At 50.5% G+C, this 20,275-nt stretch overlaps 4 protein-coding genes across 4 annotated transcripts; 3 read left to right on the forward strand and 1 right to left on the reverse strand.

Moving 5' to 3' along the window:
- Positions 1 to 2,068: 2,068 nt before the first annotated feature.
- LOC138365017 (uncharacterized) lies at positions 2,069 to 2,509 on the reverse strand. The gene has a single exon (XM_069325113.1). It carries the CDS (start codon positions 2,507 to 2,509, stop codon positions 2,069 to 2,071), a length of 441 nt encoding a protein of 146 aa, XP_069181214.1.
- A 10,839-nt stretch (positions 2,510 to 13,348) lies between these two features.
- LOC138365018 (apolipoprotein A-IV-like) lies at positions 13,349 to 14,827 on the forward strand. Its single transcript, XM_069325114.1, has one exon. The coding sequence runs from the start codon at positions 13,349 to 13,351 to the stop codon at positions 14,825 to 14,827; it is 1,479 nt and encodes a 492-aa protein (XP_069181215.1).
- Positions 14,828 to 16,565: 1,738 nt separating this feature from the next.
- Positions 16,566 to 16,946, forward strand: LOC138365019 (variable charge X-linked protein 1-like). The gene has a single exon (XM_069325115.1). The coding sequence runs from the start codon at positions 16,566 to 16,568 to the stop codon at positions 16,944 to 16,946; it is 381 nt and encodes a 126-aa protein (XP_069181216.1).
- A 12-nt stretch (positions 16,947 to 16,958) lies between these two features.
- Positions 16,959 to 17,366, forward strand: LOC138365020 (variable charge X-linked protein 3B-like). Its single transcript, XM_069325116.1, has one exon. The coding sequence runs from the start codon at positions 16,959 to 16,961 to the stop codon at positions 17,364 to 17,366; it is 408 nt and encodes a 135-aa protein (XP_069181217.1).
- Positions 17,367 to 20,275: the final 2,909 nt, after the last annotated feature.

Below are 20,275 nucleotides of genomic sequence, written 5' to 3' on the forward strand. Positions count from 1 at the left end.
CCAGAGCTGCCTTGTACACTAGGTGTGTGATCACCAGGTGCCACGGGTACAAGAACACTTGTAGCCCCCAGAGCTGCCTTGTACACTAGGTGTGTGATCACCAGGTGCCACGGGTATAAGAACACTTGTAGCCCCCAGAGCTGCCTTGTACACTAGGTGTGTGATCACCAGGTGCCACGGGTATAAGAACACTTGAAGCCCCCAGAGCTGCCTTGTACACTAGGTGTGATCACCAGGTGCCACGGGTACAAGAACACTTGTAGCCCCCAGAGCTGCCTTGTACACTTAGTGTGTGATCACCAGGTGCCACGGGTACAAGAACACTTGTAGCCCCCAGAGCTGCCTTGTACACTAGGTGTGTGATCACCAGGTGCCACGGGTACAAGAACACTTGTAGCCCCCAGAGCTGCCTTGTACACTAGGTGTGTGATCACCAGGAGCCACGGGTATAAGAACACTTGTAGCCCCCAGAGCTGCCTTGTACACTTAGTGTGTGATCACCAGGTGCCACGGGTATAAGAACACTTGTAGCCCCCCAGAGCTGCCTTGTACACTAGGTGTGTGATCACCAGGTGCCACGGGTATGAGAACACTTGTAGCCCCCAGAGCTGCCTTGTACACTTAGTGTGTGATCACCAGGTGCCACGGGTACAAGAACACTTGTAGCCCCCAGAGCTGCCTTGTACACAGTGTGTGATCACCAGGTGCCACGGGTACAAGAACACTTGTAGCCCCCAGAGCTGCCTTGTACACAGTGTGTGATCACCAGGTGCCACGGGTACAAGAACACTTGTAGCCCCCAGAGCTACCTTGTACACAGTGTGTGATCACCAGGTGCCACGGGTACAAGAACACTTGTAGCCCCCAGAGCTGCCTTGTACACTAGGTGTGTGATCACCAGATGCCACGGGTACAAGAACACTTGTAGCCCCCAGAGCTGCCTTTTACACAGTGTGTGATCACCAGGTGCCACGGGTACAAGAACACTTGTAGCCCCCAGAGCTGCCTTGTACACTAGGTGTGTGATCACCAGGTGCCACGGGTACAAGAACACTTGTAGCCCCCAGAGCTGCCTTGTACACTAGGTGTGTGATCACCAGGTGCCACGGGTATAAGAACACTTGTAGCCCCCAGAGCTGCCTTGTACACTAGGTGTGTGATCACCAGGTGCCACGGGTATAAGAACACTTGTAGCCCCCAGAGCTGCCTTGTACACTAGGTGTGTGATCACCAGGTGCCACGGGTATAAGAACACTTGTAGCCCCCAGAGCTGCCTTGTACACTAGGTGTGTGATCACCAGGTGCCACGGGTACAAGAACACTTGTAGCCCCCAGAGCTGCCTTGTACACTTAGTGTGTGATCACCAGGTGCCACGGGTATAAGAACACTTGTAGCCCCTAGAGCTGCCTTGTACACTTGGTGTGTGATCACCAGGAGCCACGGGTACAAGAACACTTGTAGCCCCCAGAGCTGCCTTGTACACAGTGTGTGATCACCAGGTGCTACGGGTATAAGAACACTTGTAGCCCCCAGAGCTGCCTTGTACACTTAGTGTGTGATCACTAGGTGCCACGGGTATGAGAACACTGCTCCTATAGGCTACAATAATTCACCAAGCCTTGGACTATACCCAAGCTTATTGAAGAGACTTTAAAACTGCCACCACCACCTTTATACCCACGGTAAAATTAAGCCAATAGACTGCAAAGGAGGGATCAGACAATTAGCTCCAGGAAACCAAGAATGTGAATCCCCAATTCCATGATAATGGGGGAGAGGGGGAAACATTTTTACGTTAAATGTGGTTTACACCAATTAAGAGAGAATATATACTATATAAGAATGTTTGGTGGAACTACGGGACACTTATAACATAGTAACACAGGATCGTGGATTCAGAAATAATATGATGGGGAAAATCTGCTAAACACCATAATATCAATAAAATAATTTTTTATCACAAACTATGTGAACTACACTCTATAACTCCATTACCTCCCTGATATTTTCTAGAGGCAATGATTTGGATCTCAAACAGTGTAGTAAACTTCAAATAACAACTTTACTTTAATTCACACTAAGTCCAAATGTTCCTGCTGCACTAGCCACTGTTCCTGCTGCACTAGCCACTGTTCCTGCTCCACTAGTCACTGTTCCTGCTGCACTAGCCACTGTTCCTGCTGCACTAGCCACTGTTCCTGCTCCACTAGTCACTGTTCCTGCTCCACTAGCCACTGTTCCTGCTCCACTAGTCACTGTTCCTGCTGCACTAGCCACTGTTTCTGCTGCACTAGCCACTGTTCCTGCTCCACTAGTCACTGTTCCTGCTCCACTAGTCACTGTTCCTGCTCCACTAGTCACTGTTTCTGCTCTATTAGCCATTTTTCCTGCTCCACTAGTCACTGTTCCTGCTGCACTAGCCACTGTTCCTGCTCCACTAGTCACTGTTCCTGCTCCACTAGTCACTGTTCCTGCTCCACTAGTCACTGTTTCTGCTCTATTAGCCATTTTTCCTGCTCCACTAGTCACTGTTCCTGCTCCACTAGCCACACTGTTCCTGCTCCACTTGTCACTGTTCCTGCTCCACTTGTCACTGTTCCTGCTCCACTAGCCACTGTTCCTGCTCCACTAGTCGTTGTTCCTGCTCCACTAGCCACTGTTCCTGCTCCACTAGCCACACTGTTCCTGCTCCACTAGCCACTGTTCCTGCTGCACTAGCCACGGTTCCTGCTCCACTAGTCACTGTTCCTGCTCCACTAGCCACTGTTCCTGCTCCACTAGTCACTGTTCCTGCTCCACTAGTCACTGTTCCTGCTCCACTAGCCACACTGTTCCTGCTCCACTAGCCACACTGTTCCTGCTCCACTAGCCACTGTTCCTGCTCCACTAGCCACACTGTTCCTGCTCCACTAGCCACTGTTCCTGCTCTATTAGCCACTGTTCCTGCTCCACTAGCCACTGTTCCAGCTCCGCTAGTCACTGTTCCTGCTCCACTAGACACTGTTCCTGCTCCACTAGACACTGTTCCTGCTCCACTAGACACTGTTCCTGCTCCACTAGTCACTGTTCCTGCTCCACTAGCCACTGTTCCTGCTCCACTAGCCACTGTTCCTGCTCCACTAGCCACACTGTTCCTGCTCCACTAGCCACTGTTCCTGCTCCACTAGCCACACTGTTCCTGCTCCACTAGCCACTGTTCCTGCTCTATTAGCCACTGTTCCTGCTCCACTAGTCACTGTTCCTGCTCCACTAGCCACTGTTCCTGCTCCACTAGCCACTGTTCCTGCTCCACTAGCCACTGTTCCTGCTCCACTAGCCACTGTTCCTGCTCTATTAGCCACTGTTCCTGCTCCACTAGCCACACTGTTCCTGCTCCACTAGCCACTGTTCCTGCTCCACTAGCCACACTGTTCCTGCTCCACTAGCCACTGTTCCTGCTCTATTAGCCACTGTTCCTGCTCCACTAGCCACTGTTCCTGCTCCACTAGTCACTGTTCCTGCTCCACTAGACACTGTTCCTGCTCCACTAGACACTGTTCCTGCTCCACTAGACACTGTTCCTGCTCCACTAGTCACTGTTCCTGCTCCACTAGCCACTGTTCCTGCTCCACTAGCCACTGTTCCTGCTCCACTAGCCACACTGTTCCTGCTCCACTAGCCACTGTTCCTGCTCCACTAGCCACACTGTTCCTGCTCCACTAGCCACTGTTCCTGCTCTATTAGCCACTGTTCCTGCTCCACTAGTCACTGTTCCTGCTCCACTAGCCACTGTTCCTGCTACACTAGCCACTGTTCCTGCTCCACTAGACACTGTTCCTGCTCCACTAGCCACTGTTCCTGCTCCATTAGACACTGTTCCTGCTCCACTAGCCACTGTTCCTGCTCCACTAGCCACGGTTCCTGCTCCACTAGCCACACTGTTCCTGCTCCACTTGTCACTGTTCCTGCTCCACTAGCCACACTGTTCCTGCTCCACTTGTCACTGTTCCTGCTCCACTAGCCACTGTTCCTGCTCCACTAGCCACACTGTTCCTGCTGCACTAGCCACTGTTTCTGCTCCACTAGCCACACTGTTCCTGCTCCACTAGCCACTGTTCCTGCTCCACTAGCCACACTGTTCCTGCTCCACTAGCCACACTGTTCCTGCTCCACTAGCCACTGTTCCTGCTCCACTAGCCACACTGTTCCTGCTCCACTTGTCACTGTTCCTGCTCCACTAGCCACACTGTTCCTGCTCCACTTGTCACTGTTCCTGCTCCACTAGCCACTGTTCCTGCTCCACTAGCCACTGTTCCTGCTCCACTAGCCACTGTTCCTGCTCCACTAGTCACTGTTCCTGCTCCACTAGCCACTGTTCCTGCTCCACTAGCCACGGTTCCTGCTCCACTAGTCGTTGTTCCTGATCCACTAGCCACTGTTCCTGCTCCCCTAGCCACACTGTTCCTGCTCCACTAGCCACTGTTCCTGCTCCACTAGCCACTGTTCCTGCTCTACTAGCCACACTGTTCCTACTCCACTAGCCACACTGTTCCTGCTCCAATAGCCACACTGTTCCTGCTCCACTAGCCACTGTTCCTGCTCCACTAGCCACTGTTCCTGCTCCACTAGTCACTATTCCTGCTCCACTAGCCACTGTTCCTGCTCCACTAGACACTGTTCCTGCTCCACTAGCCACTGTTCCTGCTCCACTAGCCACACTGTTCCTGCTTCACTAGCCACTGTTCCTGCTCCACTAGTCACTGTTCCTGCTCCACTAGCCACTGTTCCTGCTCCACTAGCCACTGTTCCTGCTCCACTAGCCACTGTTCCTGCTCCACTAGCCACTGTTTCTGCTCCAATAGCCACACTGTTCCTGCTCCACTAGCCACTGTTCCTGCTCCACTAGCCACACTGTTCCTGCTCCACTAGCCACTGTTCCTGCTCCACTAGCCACTGTTCCTACTCCACTAGCCACACTGTTCCTGCTCCACTAGCCACTGTTCCTGCTCCACTAGCCACTGTTCCTGCTCCAATAGCCACTGTTCCTGCTCCACTAGCCACACTGTTCCTGCTCCACTAGCCACTGTTCCTGCTCCAATAGCCACACTGTTTCTGCTCCATTAGCCACTGTTCCTGCTCCACTAGTCACTGTTCCTGCTCCACTAGCCACTGTTCCTGCTCCACTAGCCACTGTTCCTACTCCACTAGCCACACTGTTCCTGCTCCACTAGCCACTGTTCCTGCTCCACTAGCCACTGTTCCTGCTCCAATAGCCACTGTTCCTGCTCCACTAGCCACACTGTTCCTGCTCCACTAGCCACTGTTCCTGCTCCAATAGCCACACTGTTTCTGCTCCACTAGCCACTGTTCCTGCTCCACTAGTCACTGTTCCTGCTCCACTAGCCACTGTTCCTGCTCCACTTGTCACTGTTCCTGCTCCACTAGCCACTGTTCCTGCTCCACTAGTCGTTGTTCCTGCTCCACTAGCCACTGTTCCTGCTCCACTAGCCACACTGTTCCTGCTCCACTAGCCACTGTTCCTGCTGCACTAGCCACGGTTCCTGCTCCACTAGTCACTGTTCCTGCTCCACTAGCCACTGTTCCTGCTCCACTAGTCACTGTTCCTGCTCCACTAGTCACTGTTCCTGCTCCACTAGCCACACTGTTCCTGCTCCACTAGCCACACTGTTCCTGCTCCACTAGCCACTGTTCCTGCTCCACTAGCCACACTGTTCCTGCTCCACTAGCCACTGTTCCTGCTCTATTAGCCACTGTTCCTGCTCCACTAGCCACTGTTCCTGCTCCGCTAGTCACTGTTCCTGCTCCACTAGACACTGTTCCTGCTCCACTAGACACTGTTCCTGCTCCACTAGACACTGTTCCTGCTCCACTAGTCACTGTTCCTGCTCCACTAGCCACTGTTCCTGCTCCACTAGCCACTGTTCCTGCTCCACTAGCCACACTGTTCCTGCTCCACTAGCCACTGTTCCTGCTCCACTAGCCACACTGTTCCTGCTCCACTAGCCACTGTTCCTGCTCTATTAGCCACTGTTCCTGCTCCACTAGTCACTGTTCCTGCTCCACTAGCCACTGTTCCTGCTCCACTAGCCACTGTTCCTGCTCCACTAGCCACTGTTCCTGCTCCACTAGCCACTGTTCCTGCTCTATTAGCCACTGTTCCTGCTCCACTAGCCACACTGTTCCTGCTCCACTAGCCACTGTTCCTGCTCCACTAGCCACACTGTTCCTGCTCCACTAGCCACTGTTCCTGCTCTATTAGCCACTGTTCCTGCTCCACTAGCCACTGTTCCTGCTCCACTAGTCACTGTTCCTGCTCCACTAGACACTGTTCCTGCTCCACTAGACACTGTTCCTGCTCCACTAGACACTGTTCCTGCTCCACTAGTCACTGTTCCTGCTCCACTAGCCACTGTTCCTGCTCCACTAGCCACTGTTCCTGCTCCACTAGCCACACTGTTCCTGCTCCACTAGCCACTGTTCCTGCTCCACTAGCCACACTGTTCCTGCTCCACTAGCCACTGTTCCTGCTCTATTAGCCACTGTTCCTGCTCCACTAGTCACTGTTCCTGCTCCACTAGCCACTGTTCCTGCTACACTAGCCACTGTTCCTGCTCCACTAGACACTGTTCCTGCTCCACTAGCCACTGTTCCTGCTCCATTAGACACTGTTCCTGCTCCACTAGCCACTGTTCCTGCTCCACTAGCCACGGTTCCTGCTCCACTAGCCACACTGTTCCTGCTCCACTTGTCACTGTTCCTGCTCCACTAGCCACACTGTTCCTGCTCCACTTGTCACTGTTCCTGCTCCACTAGCCACTGTTCCTGCTCCACTAGCCACACTGTTCCTGCTGCACTAGCCACTGTTTCTGCTCCACTAGCCACACTGTTCCTGCTCCACTAGCCACTGTTCCTGCTCCACTAGCCACACTGTTCCTGCTCCACTAGCCACACTGTTCCTGCTCCACTAGCCACTGTTCCTGCTCCACTAGCCACACTGTTCCTGCTCCACTTGTCACTGTTCCTGCTCCACTAGCCACACTGTTCCTGCTCCACTTGTCACTGTTCCTGCTCCACTAGCCACTGTTCCTGCTCCACTAGCCACTGTTCCTGCTCCACTAGCCACTGTTCCTGCTCCACTAGTCACTGTTCCTGCTCCACTAGCCACTGTTCCTGCTCCACTAGCCACGGTTCCTGCTCCACTAGTCGTTGTTCCTGATCCACTAGCCACTGTTCCTGCTCCCCTAGCCACACTGTTCCTGCTCCACTAGCCACTGTTCCTGCTCCACTAGCCACTGTTCCTGCTCTACTAGCCACACTGTTCCTACTCCACTAGCCACACTGTTCCTGCTCCAATAGCCACACTGTTCCTGCTCCACTAGCCACTGTTCCTGCTCCACTAGCCACTGTTCCTGCTCCACTAGTCACTATTCCTGCTCCACTAGCCACTGTTCCTGCTCCACTAGACACTGTTCCTGCTCCACTAGCCACTGTTCCTGCTCCACTAGCCACACTGTTCCTGCTTCACTAGCCACTGTTCCTGCTCCACTAGTCACTGTTCCTGCTCCACTAGCCACTGTTCCTGCTCCACTAGCCACTGTTCCTGCTCCACTAGCCACTGTTCCTGCTCCACTAGCCACTGTTTCTGCTCCAATAGCCACACTGTTCCTGCTCCACTAGCCACTGTTCCTGCTCCACTAGCCACACTGTTCCTGCTCCACTAGCCACTGTTCCTGCTCCACTAGCCACTGTTCCTACTCCACTAGCCACACTGTTCCTGCTCCACTAGCCACTGTTCCTGCTCCACTAGCCACTGTTCCTGCTCCAATAGCCACTGTTCCTGCTCCACTAGCCACACTGTTCCTGCTCCACTAGCCACTGTTCCTGCTCCAATAGCCACACTGTTTCTGCTCCACTAGCCACTGTTCCTGCTCCACTAGTCACTGTTCCTGCTCCACTAGCCACTGTTCCTGCTCCACTAGCCACTGTTCCTGCTGCACTAGCCACTGTTCCTGCTCCACTAGCCACTGTTCCTGCTCCACTAGCCACTGTTCCTGCTCCACTAGCCACTGTTCCTGCTCCACTAGCCACACTGTTCCTACTCCACTAGCCACACTGTTCCTGCTCCACTAGCCACTGTTCCTGCTCCACTAGCCACTGTTCCTGCTCCACTAGCCACACTGTTCCTGCTCCACTAGCCACTGTTCCTGCTCCACTAGCCACTGTTCCTGCTCCACTAGCCACTGTTCCTGCTCCACTAGCCACTGTTCCTGCTCCACTAGCCACTGTTCCTGCTCCACTAGCCACTGTTCCTGCTCCACTAGCCACTATTCCTGCTCCACTAGCCACGGTTCCTGCTCCACTAGTCGTTGTTCCTGCTCCACTAGCCACTGTTCCTGCTCCACTAGCCACTGTTCCTGCTCCACTAGCCACGGTTCCTGCTCCACTAGTCGTTGTTCCTGCTCCACTAGCCACTGTTCCTGCTCCACTAGCCACTGTTCCTGCTCCACTAGCCACGGTTCCTGCTCCACTAGCCACTGTTCCTGCTCCACTAGCCACTGTTCCTGCTCCACTAGCCACACTGTTCCTGCTGCACTAGTCACTGTTCCTGCTCCACTAGCCACTGTTCCTGCTCCACTAGCCACTGTTCCTGCTCCACTAGCCACACTGTTCCTGCTCCACTAGCCACTGTTCCTGCTCCACTAGCCACTGTTCCTGCTCCACTAGCCACTGTTCCTGCTCCACTAGCCACTGTTCCTGCTCCACTAGCCACACTGTTCCTATTCCACTAGACACTGTTCCTGCTCCACTAGTCACTGATCCTGCTCCACTAGCCACACTGTTCCTGCTCCACTAGTCACTGTTCCTGCTCCACTAGCCACACTGTTCCTATTCCACTAGACACTGTTCCTGCTCCACTAGTCACTGATCCTGCTCCACTAGCCACACTGTTCCTGCTCCACTTGTCACTGTTCCTGCTCCACTAGCCACTGTTCCTGCTCCACTAGCCACACTGTTCCTGCTCCACTAGCCACACTGTTCCTATTCCACTAGACACTGTTCCTGCTCCACTAGTCACTGTTCCTGCTCCACTAGCCACTGTTCCTGCTCCACTAGCTACTGTTCCTGCTCCACTAGCCACACTGTTCCTGCTCCACTCGCAACTGTTCCTGCTCCACTAGACACTGTTCCTGCTCCACTAGTCACTGTTCCTGCTCCACTAGCCACACTGTTCGTGCTCCACTAGCCACTGTTCCTGCTGCACTAGCCACACTGTTCCTGCTCCACTAGCCACACTGTTCCTATTCCACTAGACACTGTTCCTGCTCCACTAGTCACTGTTCCTGCTCCACTTGTCACTGTTCCTGCTCCACTAGCCACTGTTCCTGCTGCACTAGCCACACTGTTCCTGCTCCACTAGCCACACTGTTCCTATTCCACTAGACACTGTTCCTGCTCCACTAGTCACTGTTCCTGCTCCACTTGTCACTGTTCCTGCTCCACTAGTCACTGTTCCTGCTCCACTAGACACTGTTCCTGCTCCACTAGTCACTGATCCTGCTCCACTAGCCACACTGTTCCTGCTCCACTAGCCACACTGTTCCTGCTCCACTTGTCACTGTTCCTGCTCCACTAGCCACTGTTCCTGCTCCACTAGCTACACTGTTCCTGCTCCACTAGCCACACTGTTCCTATTCCACTAGACACTGTTCCTGCTCCACTAGTCACTGTTCCTGCTCCACTCGCAACTGTTCCTGCTCCACTAGACACTGTTCCTGCTCCACTAGTCACTGTTCCTGCTCCACTAGCCACACTGTTCGTGCTCCACTAGCCACTGTTCCTGCTGCACTAGCCACACTGTTCCTGCTCCACTAGCCACTGTTCCTGCTCCACTAGCCACTGTTCCTGCTCCACTAGCCACTGTTCCTGCTGCACTAGCCACTGTTCCTGTTCCACTAGCCACTGTTCCTGCTCCACTAGCCACTGTTCCTGCTCCACTAGCCACTGTTCCTGCTCCACTAGCCACTGTTCCTGCTGCACTAGCCACACTGTTCCTGCTCCACTAGCCACTGTTCCTGCTCCACTAGTCACTGTTCCTGCTCCACTAGCCACTGTTCCTGCTCCACTAGCTACTGTTCCTGCTCCACTAGCCACTGTTCCTGCTCCACTAGCCACTGTTCCTGTTCCACTAGCCACACTGTTCCTGCTCCACTAGCCACTGTTCCTGCTCCACTAGCCACACTGTTCCTGCTCCACTAGCCACTGTTCCTGCTCCACTAGCCACACTGTTCCTGCTCCACTAGCCACTGTTCCTGCTCCACTAGCCACTGTTCCTGCTCCACTAGCCACACTGTTCCTGCTCCACTAGCCACTGTTCCTGCTCCACTAGCCACTGTTCCTGCTCCACTAGCCACTGTTCCTGCTCCACTAGCCACACTGTTCCTGCTCCACTAGCCACTGTTCCTGCTCCACTAGCCACACTGTTCCTGCTCCACTAGCCACACTGTTCCTGCTCCACTAGCCACACTGTTCCTGCTCCACTAGCCACTGTTCCTGATCCAGTAGTCACACCGACGGCCATCAATCCATTACACAGGCCAAATTAATGTGTATTGGGCCAGTTAAGGGATTGAATCTTTACACCAAAATGATGTTAAATACATAGATTCTTGAATAAATTGAGTTATTAAATTACAATATTGAATACTAAACATAAATTTCTCGATTGTAAAGAATTAAAACAAAGGGAGGATGTGGCTATGAGACATCTTGGGGTTGGGGGAGGATGTGGCTATGAGACATCTTGGGGTTGAGGGAGGATGTGGCTATGAGACATCTTGGGGTTGAGGGAGGATGTGGCTATGAGACATCTTGGGGTTGGGGGAGGATGTGGCTATGAGACATCTTGGGGTTGAGGGAGGATGTGGCTATGAGACATCTTGGGGTTGAGGGAGGATGTGGCTATGAGACATCTTGGGGTTGGGGGAGGATGTGGCTATGAGACATCTTGGGGTTGAGGGAGGATGTGGCTATGAGACATCTTGGGGTTGAGGGAGGATGTGGCTATGAGACATCTTGGGGTTGGGGGAGGATGTGGCTATGAGACATCTTGGGGTTGAGGGAGGATGTGGCTATGAGACATCTTGGGGTTGAGGGAGGATGTGGCTATGAGACATCTTGGGGTTGAGGGAGGATGTGGCTATGAGACATCTTGGGGTTGGGGGAGGATAAGGTGCCACCACCGGCCACGCTAGCGACCTGACCCGAGTTCAGGTTGTGTCACCTCAAATAAGCCAAGCTCCTATTTTTATGTACTAATTTCCCGACTGATAACATACATGACTATATAACTCTTCACTACTTCCTTCAACATACAAAGAAAGAGTACATCGAACCAATTCCTGAAAAGGGCAAGTGTGTGATGGAACTCACATACAAAATTACACTTGACACCATTGCACCAATCTCTTCCCTAGCACTGATGTGTTATGGCAAAGCCACACCAAGAGTTTACTCTCGCAGCACACTAACGTGCGGGCGCGCAAACGCGTCTATTCAATTCAGTATATAAACAATACTTAACTATGAACAGTTAGGCTGTTACAGTGTGGTGCACACACCCCAGACACTAAAGGTCACCCGTACCTAAAGGTAAATCACACTCAGCAGTAACATACTGAAAAGTGGTAAATAAAGTAAACCGCATTGATTACATTATACCATAAATATATGACTAAATTTTTTTTATTAGTCGTAAGTTGTAGTCGTTATTATATGTAAGTTTCGTCCTATCCGCATACTGAGACCTTGAACCACGTACTCAGTCCTTCGCTCCCAGGCGAGTGTGAAGTTCTTGGTGTTAATCCTAACATAAAATACATAAGTGTGGGTTTCTATGCAATATCAACAATATCTGTATTCCGTACTGTACAGAGAAGGACAACAGTGGGTCAAATTACCATGGTGGACAGTCAACTCAGGTCTCAAATTACCAAATTATATGAAACTATTCCTTACCTTGAGGTTACCTTGAGGTGCTTCCGGGGCTTAGCGTCCCCGCGGCCCGTTCGTCGACCAGGCCTCCTGGTTGCCGTACTCATCAACCAGGCTGTTGGACGCGGCTGTTCGCAGCCTGACTTATGAGTCACAGCCTGGTTGATCAGGTATCCTTTGGAGGTGCTTATCCAGTTCTTTCTTGAACACTGTGAGGGGATTGCCAGTTATGCCCCTTATGTGTAGTGGAAGCGTGTTGAACAGTCTCGGGCCTCTGATGTTGATAGAGCTCTCTCTCAGAGTACCTATTGCACCTCTGCTTTTCAACGGGGGTATTCTGCACATCCTGCCATGTCTTCTGGTCTCATGTGATGTTATTTCTGTGTGCAGGTTTGGGACCAGCCCCTCAATTATTTTCCACGTGTAAATTATTATGTATCTCTCCCGCCTGCGCTCAAGGGAGTACAGATTTAGGCTCTTTAGTCGGTCCCAATAGTTTAGATGTTTTACTGAGTGGATTCTAGCAGTAAAGGATCTCTGCACGCTCTCCAGGTCAGAAATTTCTCCCGCTTTGAAAGGGGCTGTCATTGTGCAGCAGTACTCCACTCTAGAGAGCACTAGCGTTTTGAAAAGTATCATCATCGGTATAGCACCTCTAGTGTGAAAAGTTCTCGTTATCCAACCTGTCATTTTTCTTGCAGTTGTAACGGCTACTTTATTGTGTTCTTTAAAGGTAAGGTCTTCCGACATGAGTACACCCAGATCCTTTACATTGCTTTTTCGTTCTATGTTATGATTTGCCTGAGTTTTGTACGTGGTTTCCGTTTTTATATTTTCATTTTTTTCATAGCGCATGAGCTGGAACTTATCCTCGTTAAACACCATATTATTTTCTGTAGCCCATAGAAAGACCTGATCTACATCTGACTGGAGGTTTGCCGTGTCCTCTATGTTGCCTACTCTCATGAAGATCCTAGTGTCGTCTGCAAAGGATGATACAGTGCTATAGGTTGTGTTCTTGTCTATGTCCGATATGAGGATTTGCTACAATAAAGCAGGATATAAATATGATATATGTGATAGCATGATATGTCCGATATGAGGATTTGCTACTATAAAGCAGGACTACTATATAGCAGGATTTCCTGCTATAAATTATACAATGAAATTGTCAAAAAACAATTACCAAATAAATACACAGAAGGAAAAAAAATCATCCCCAGAGAGCATTATTTATCACAGCAGTGCTAAATAGTCAGTAACAACTCCCATATGAATAGCGTTTAACTGAAATGCATAATCTACCCTGAAAGTGGCCATCCCAGGTATGTGAGTCAGGAGCCATGGGCCACCACCATGTATGAGAAACTGGAGTCATGGGCCACCACCATGTATGAGAAACTGGAGTCATGGGCCACCACCATGTATGAGAAACTGGAGCCATGGGCCACCTCCATGTATGAGAAACTGGAGCCATGGGCCACCACCATGTATGAGAAACTGGAGCCATGGGCCACCACCATGTATGAGAAACTGGAGCCATGGGCCACCACCATGTATGGCAAACTGGAGCCATGGGCCACCACCATGTATGAGAAACTGGAGCAGTGGGCCACCATGTATGGCAAACTGGAGCCATGGGCCACCACCATGTATGACAAACTGGAGCCATGGGCCACCACCATGTATGACAAACTGGAGCAGTGGGCCACCACCATGTATGAGAAACTGGAGCAGTGGGCCACCACCATGTATGAGAAACTGGAGCCATGGGCCACCACCATGTATGAGAAACTGGAGTCATGGGCCACCACCATGTATGAGAAAAAGGAGCAGTGGGCCATCACCATGTATGAGAAACAGGAGCAGTGGGCCACCACCATGCATGAGAAACAGGAGCAGTGGGCCACCACCATGTATGAGAAACAGGAGCAGTGGGCCACCACCATGCATGAGAAACAGGAGCAGTGGGCCACCACCATGTATGAGAAACAGGAGCAGTGGGCCACCACCATGTATGAGAAACAGGAGCAGTGGGCCACCACCATGCATGAGAAACAGGAGCAGTGGGCCACCACCATGTATGAGAAACAGGAGCAGTGGGCCACCACCATGTATGAGAAACAGGAACAGTGGGCCACCACCATGCATGAGAAACAGGAGCAGTGGGCCACCACCATGTATGAGAAACAGGAGCAGTGGGCCACCACCATGTATGAGAAACAGGAGCAGTGGGCCACCACCATGTATGAGAAACAGGAGCAGTGGGCCACCACCATGCATGAGAAACAGGAGCAGTGGGCCACCACCATGTATGAGAAACAGGAGCAGTGGGCCACCACCATGTATGAGAAACAGGAGCAGTGGGCCACCACCATGCATGAGAAACAGGAGCAGTGGGCCACCACCATGTATGAGAAACAGGAGCAGTGGGCCACCACCATGTATGAGAAACAGGAGCAGTGGGCCACCACCATGCATGAGAAACAGGAGCAGTGGGCCACCACCATGCATGAGAAACAGGAGCAGTGGGCCACCACCATGTATGAGAAACAGGAACAGTGGGCCACCACCATGCATGAGAAACAGGAGCAGTGGGCCACCACCATGCATGAGAAACAGGAGCAGTGGGCCACCACCATGTATGAGAAACAGGAGCAGTGGGCCACCACCATGTATGAGAAACAGGAGCAGTGGGCCACCACCATGCATGAGAAACAGGAGCAGTGGGCCACCACCATGTATGAGAAACAGGAGCAGTGGGCCACCACCATGTATGAGAAACAGGAGCACCCGTGGTGTGGGAACCGACCTGTGAGATTTATATATATTTAATTTATATGAATTTATATAGAATTTATATTTACGTTAATTTGTATACTTCAATAGCAATTTGTATGATGTTAAGTGGACTGTATTTCTGCAATAATCTCACAAATCGATCCTCTACACATTAGGGGGGGTTTATATTGAATTTATATATATGCAGCCAATCAAACAACAGTATTAACTACATACATTGAAGAGGTTCCTTATCTTATTGTACAGCAGGCCTTAGTCCACCAGATATAACTAGGATGTAGACACCGAATTATCCTCTTTGAGGTAGCTTCCATCACCCAGTAACTGGTACACAAAGCATGCTTCCTCGTCTTGACCTGTCAAAAGGGCGCTAGCTAAAGCCAGAATCCTAATATATGACAGCTATATCAGAGAAAACACTGTACATGGAACCATAAAGACCTAGGCTTAATTACCTTGTTTGAGTCGATCATTTGTGATCTAACTGGCTCACCCAATATCTAGGGTGACATTAATGGCCATAAATGAAAGATAAACAGTTTTCGGAAAGACACTTCCCTTGAGATTGATGACAGCGTGTTGATGATGGCAGATCACTACTCTGATCTTCCATAACACTTCGTCCAAGAGAATTTATAAGAGCCGTAATTCGCTCCACGACTCTGTGGTCTTAACAACAATAACAATGGCTGACCACTCCCCCGTTACTGACGCTACTGGCCTACATTGTCCAGATGTCAGTAAGTGATAGAAGGGTCACATTTACTCTATTTTAATTCTGATAATTAAGTTAATTTATATGAGATGTTTTTATGATGGTAAAGTCCAAAGACTAATGTATTTAAGAATAATTCCCACCATAATAGGTGGTGAATTTATAATAGTATGTGGTAATGATATCCCGTTTTCTATAGACGGAAATTCCACTGCAAGTTACATTTTCTATGGGTTAACTTGTTTATACAACACAGCAATATTATCTGCCTGTATGATATTATTATATGGTGTCGGATTTTCCGACACGTGGTTCTGAAGATATACCGTGGGTAAATTGCAGCAGTTTCTGGCGAGCAGGTGTCCTCACGGTTCCCTATTGACACGGTTACGTGACCGGATTGACACAGCTAGTCAGCAGCGAGATGTTGAGTCTAGTGTGTCGTGAGCGGGTACTCTAGCGCCCTCTGCACGAGGCTCACCTCCAATACAGACGCCAGCGACGCTATCATCACTGAACTCCTCTGGTGATTCTTCAATTGTTTTGCGGGATAAAGAAAAGTAATGCATTTTTCCATAACTTCTCTGGAGTATACATTACCTAAGCACAAATTTATTATTTATTGCAGTTGTTTTAAGATTAATACGTGTTATGTCGTATTAAAATACATACCTCAGTTTTAGACATGTAATACGTTAAGTTGTTACAAAATAAGTACCTAAATGTATAAATTATTGAAAATATCGTCAATATGTCTTATAAAATATATATTTCGTTTTGATCGTGAAGTGTTTCCAGAGTTTCTGAAACTATGACCGTCGGCTATTTGTTTGTACCACACATATTCCACTTTCATTTTATAATTTCTGTGCACACTCGATGCTTCATCAAGCGACCAGTACTGGAAAGGGGACTATGGAAATGTTTGTGGTATTATACAGCATTACTGTGAAGTACTGTAATGTACATGTCTCGAAGAACAGTACTGGAAAGGGTCTCTGGAAATTTGTCAACAGAACTGTAATGTTCAGGAACTAGTGATCAGTACTGGGAGAGATGTTGTATTATGCGGCGAGCGTCTCTTCAGTGTACATGACTGAGGAGGCCGTAAACAATGGCATGTGTGAACCAGTGAGGGAGACAGTAGACCTGTGTGAGCCAGTGAAGGAGGCAGTAGACCTGTGTGAGCCAGTGAAGGAGGCAGTAGGCCTGTGTGAGCCAGTGAAGGAGGCAGTAGACCTGTGTGAACCAGTGAAGGAGGCAGTAGACCTGTGTGAACCAGTGAGCGAGGCAGTAGACCTGTGTGAACCAGTGAAGGAGGCAGTAGACCTGTGTGAGCCAGTGAGGGAGACAGTAGACCTGTGTGAACCAGTGAGCGAGGCAGTAGACCTGTGTGAACCAGTGAGGGAGGGAGTAGACCTGTGTGAACAAGTGTGAGAGGCAGTAGACATGTGTGAACCAGTGAGGGAGGGAGTAGACCTGTGTGAACCAGTGAGGGAGGCAGTAGACCTGTGTGAACCAGTGAGGGAGGCAGTAGACCTGTGTGAACCAGTGAGGGAGGCAGTAGACCTGTGTGAACCAGTGAGGGAGGGAGTAGACCTGTGTGAACCAGTGAGGGAGGCAGTAGACCTGTGTGAACCAGTGAGGGAGGCAGTAGACCTGTGTGAACCAGTGAGGGAGGGAGTAGACCTGTGTGAACCAGTGAGGGAGGCAGTAGACCTGTGTGAACCAGTGAGGGAGGGAGTAGACCTGTGTGAACCAGTGAGGGAGGCAGTAGACCTGTGTGAGCCAGTGAAGGAGGCAGTAGACCTGTGTGAACCAGTGAGGGAGGGAGTAGACCTGTGTGAACAAGTGTGAGAGGCAGTAGACATATGTGAACCAGTGAGGGAGGCAGTAGACCTGTGTGAACCAGTGAGGGAGGCAGTAGACCTGTGTGAACCAGTCAGGGAGGGAGTAGACCTGTGTGAACCAGTGAGGGAGGCAGTAGACCTGTGTGAGCCAGTGAAGGAGGCAGTAGACCTGTGTGAACCAGTGAAGGAGGCAGTAGACCTGTGTGAACAAGTGTGAGATGCAGTAGACATATGTGAACCAGTGAGCGAGGCAGTAGACCTGTGAGAACCAGTGAGGGAGACAGTAGACCTGTGAGAACCAGTGAGGGAGTCAGTAGACCTGTGAGAACCAGTGAGGGAGACAGTAGACCTGTGTGAACCAGTGAGGGAGACAGTAGACCTGTGAGAACCAGTGAGGGAGGCAGTAGACCTGTGTGAACCAGTGAGGGAGGCAGTAGACCTGTGAGAACCAGTGAGGGAGACAGTAGACCTGTGTGAACCAGCGAGGGAGACAGTAGACCTGTGAGAACCAGTGAGGGAGACAGTAGACCTTTGAGAACTAGTGAGGGAGACAGTAGACCTGTGTGAACCAGTGAGGGAGACAGTAGACCTGTGAGAACCAGTGAGGGAGGCAGTAGACCTGTGTGAGCCAGTGAAAGAGGCAGTAGACCTGTGTGAACCAGTGAGGGAGACAGTAGACCTGTGTGAACCAGTGAGGGAGGCAGTAGACCTGTGTGAGCCAGTGAAAGAGGCAGTAGACCTGTGTGAACTAGTGAGGGAGGGAGTAGACCTGTGAGAACCAGTGAGGGAGGCAATAGACCTGTGTGAACCAGTGAGGGAGGGAGTAGACCTGTGTGAACCAGTGAAAGAGGCAGTAGACCTGTGTGAACTAGTGAGGGAGGGAGTAGACCTGTGTGAACCAGTGAAAGAGGCAGTAGACCTGTGTGAACCAGTGAGGGAGGCAGTAGACCTGTGTGAACCAGTGAGGGAGACAGTAGACCTGTGTGAACCAGTGAGGGAGGCAGTAGACCTGTGTGAACCAGTGAGGGAGGCAGTAGACCTGTGTGAACCAGTGAGGGAGGCAGTAGACCTGTGTGAACCAGTGAGGGAGGCAGTAGACCTGTGTGAACCAGTGAGGGAGGGAGTAGACCTGTGTGAACCAGTGAAAGAGGCAGTAGACCTGTGTGAACCAGTGAGGGAGGCAGTAGACCTGTGTGAACCAGTGAGGGAGGCAGTAGACCTGTGTGAACCAGTGAGGGAGGCAGTAGACCTGTGTGAACCAGTGAGGGAGGCAGTAGACCTGTGTGAACCAGTGAGGGAGGCAGTAGACCTGTGTGAACCAGTGAGGGAGGCAGTAGACCTGTGTGAACCAGTGAGGGAGGCAGTAGACCTGTGTGAACCAGTGAGGGAGACAGTAGACCTGTGTGAACCAGTGAGGGAGACGGAGGCGGGCAGCCGGTGTGTGTGTGTTGACTAGACATAAATCTTGAGGAGCCAGAGGGAGCCCTCCTCGCCGGCTGGTCCTCAGTTATTGATGACTGTCCCATCCTGCCGCGCCGTGTGTACTGAATACTGACGATCATGTCAACAGATGGACACGTTCATGGCAAAATGTTTGTCATTTCTACTCACCCTGGAAACACGACTCAGCAGGCATATGAACATGAGTTCCATTAGTTGAAATTCTGGATTAGGATTTGATAGTTAACTCTCTGGAAGAAGATAACATGTCGCAGGTTCTGAGAGCCATGTCTCTCACTGATTGGCACACGAAGAGGAAAATGACTTTTATTTTGGAGGGAAAATTATGTTAATACCATAAAGCATCTCACAGTTAAGAGGAGTGGAAGGAGGATGGAGGGAGATGGTGATAGGAGGATAATCACCAAGCACAGAAAGTGAGGTACATAGAGGACTATGTACCACTTGAAGAAGACGTGAGGAACTTGGATATGAGGTATGAATAAAGGAACTGTACACTTAAGTGGTGCACAACATGGGGTAATGTGACAGTCAGTGGTATACAACATGGGGTAATGTGACTGTCAGTGGTATACAACATGGGGTAATGTGACAGTCAGTGGTATACAACATGGGGTAATGTGACAGTCAGTGGTATACAACATGGGGTAATGTGACAGTCAGTGGTATACAACATGGGGTAATGTGACTGTCAGTGGTATACAACATGGGGTAATGTGACAGTCAGTGGTATACAACATGGGGTAATGTGACAGTCAGTGGTATACAACATGGGGTAATGTGACAGTCAGTGGTATACAACATGGGGTAATGTGACTGTCAGTGGTATACAACACGGGGTAATGTGACTGTCAGTGGTATACAACATGGGGTAATGTGACTGTCAGTGGTATACAACACGGGGTAATGTGACTGTCAGTGGTATACAACACGGGGTAATGTGACTGTCAGTGGTATACAACACGGGGTAATGTGACTGTCAGTGGTATACAACACGGGGTAATGTGACTGTCAGTGGTATACAACACGGGGTAATGTGACAGTCAGTGGTATACAACACGGGGGTAATGTGACTGTCAGTGGTATACAACATGGGGTAATGTGACTGTCAGTGGTATACAACATGGGGTAATGTGACAGTCAGTGGTATACAACACGGGGTAATGTGACTGTCAGTGGTATACAACATGGGGTAATGTGACTGTCAGTGGTATACAACATGGGGTAATGTGACTGTCAGTGGTATACAACATGGGGTAATGTGACTGTCAGTGGTATACAACATGGGGTAATGTGACAGTCAGTGGTATACAACACGGGGTAATGTGACTGTCAGTGGTATACAACATGGGGTAATGTGACTGTCAGTGGTATACAACATGGGGTAATGTGACAGTCAGTGGTATACAACACGGGGTAATGTGACTGTCAGTGGTATACAACATGGGGTAATGT

Source organism: Procambarus clarkii, chromosome 15 (assembly GCF_040958095.1).
Source record: "Procambarus clarkii isolate CNS0578487 chromosome 15, FALCON_Pclarkii_2.0, whole genome shotgun sequence".
Classification (NCBI taxonomy): Eukaryota; Metazoa; Arthropoda; class Malacostraca; order Decapoda; family Cambaridae; genus Procambarus; species Procambarus clarkii.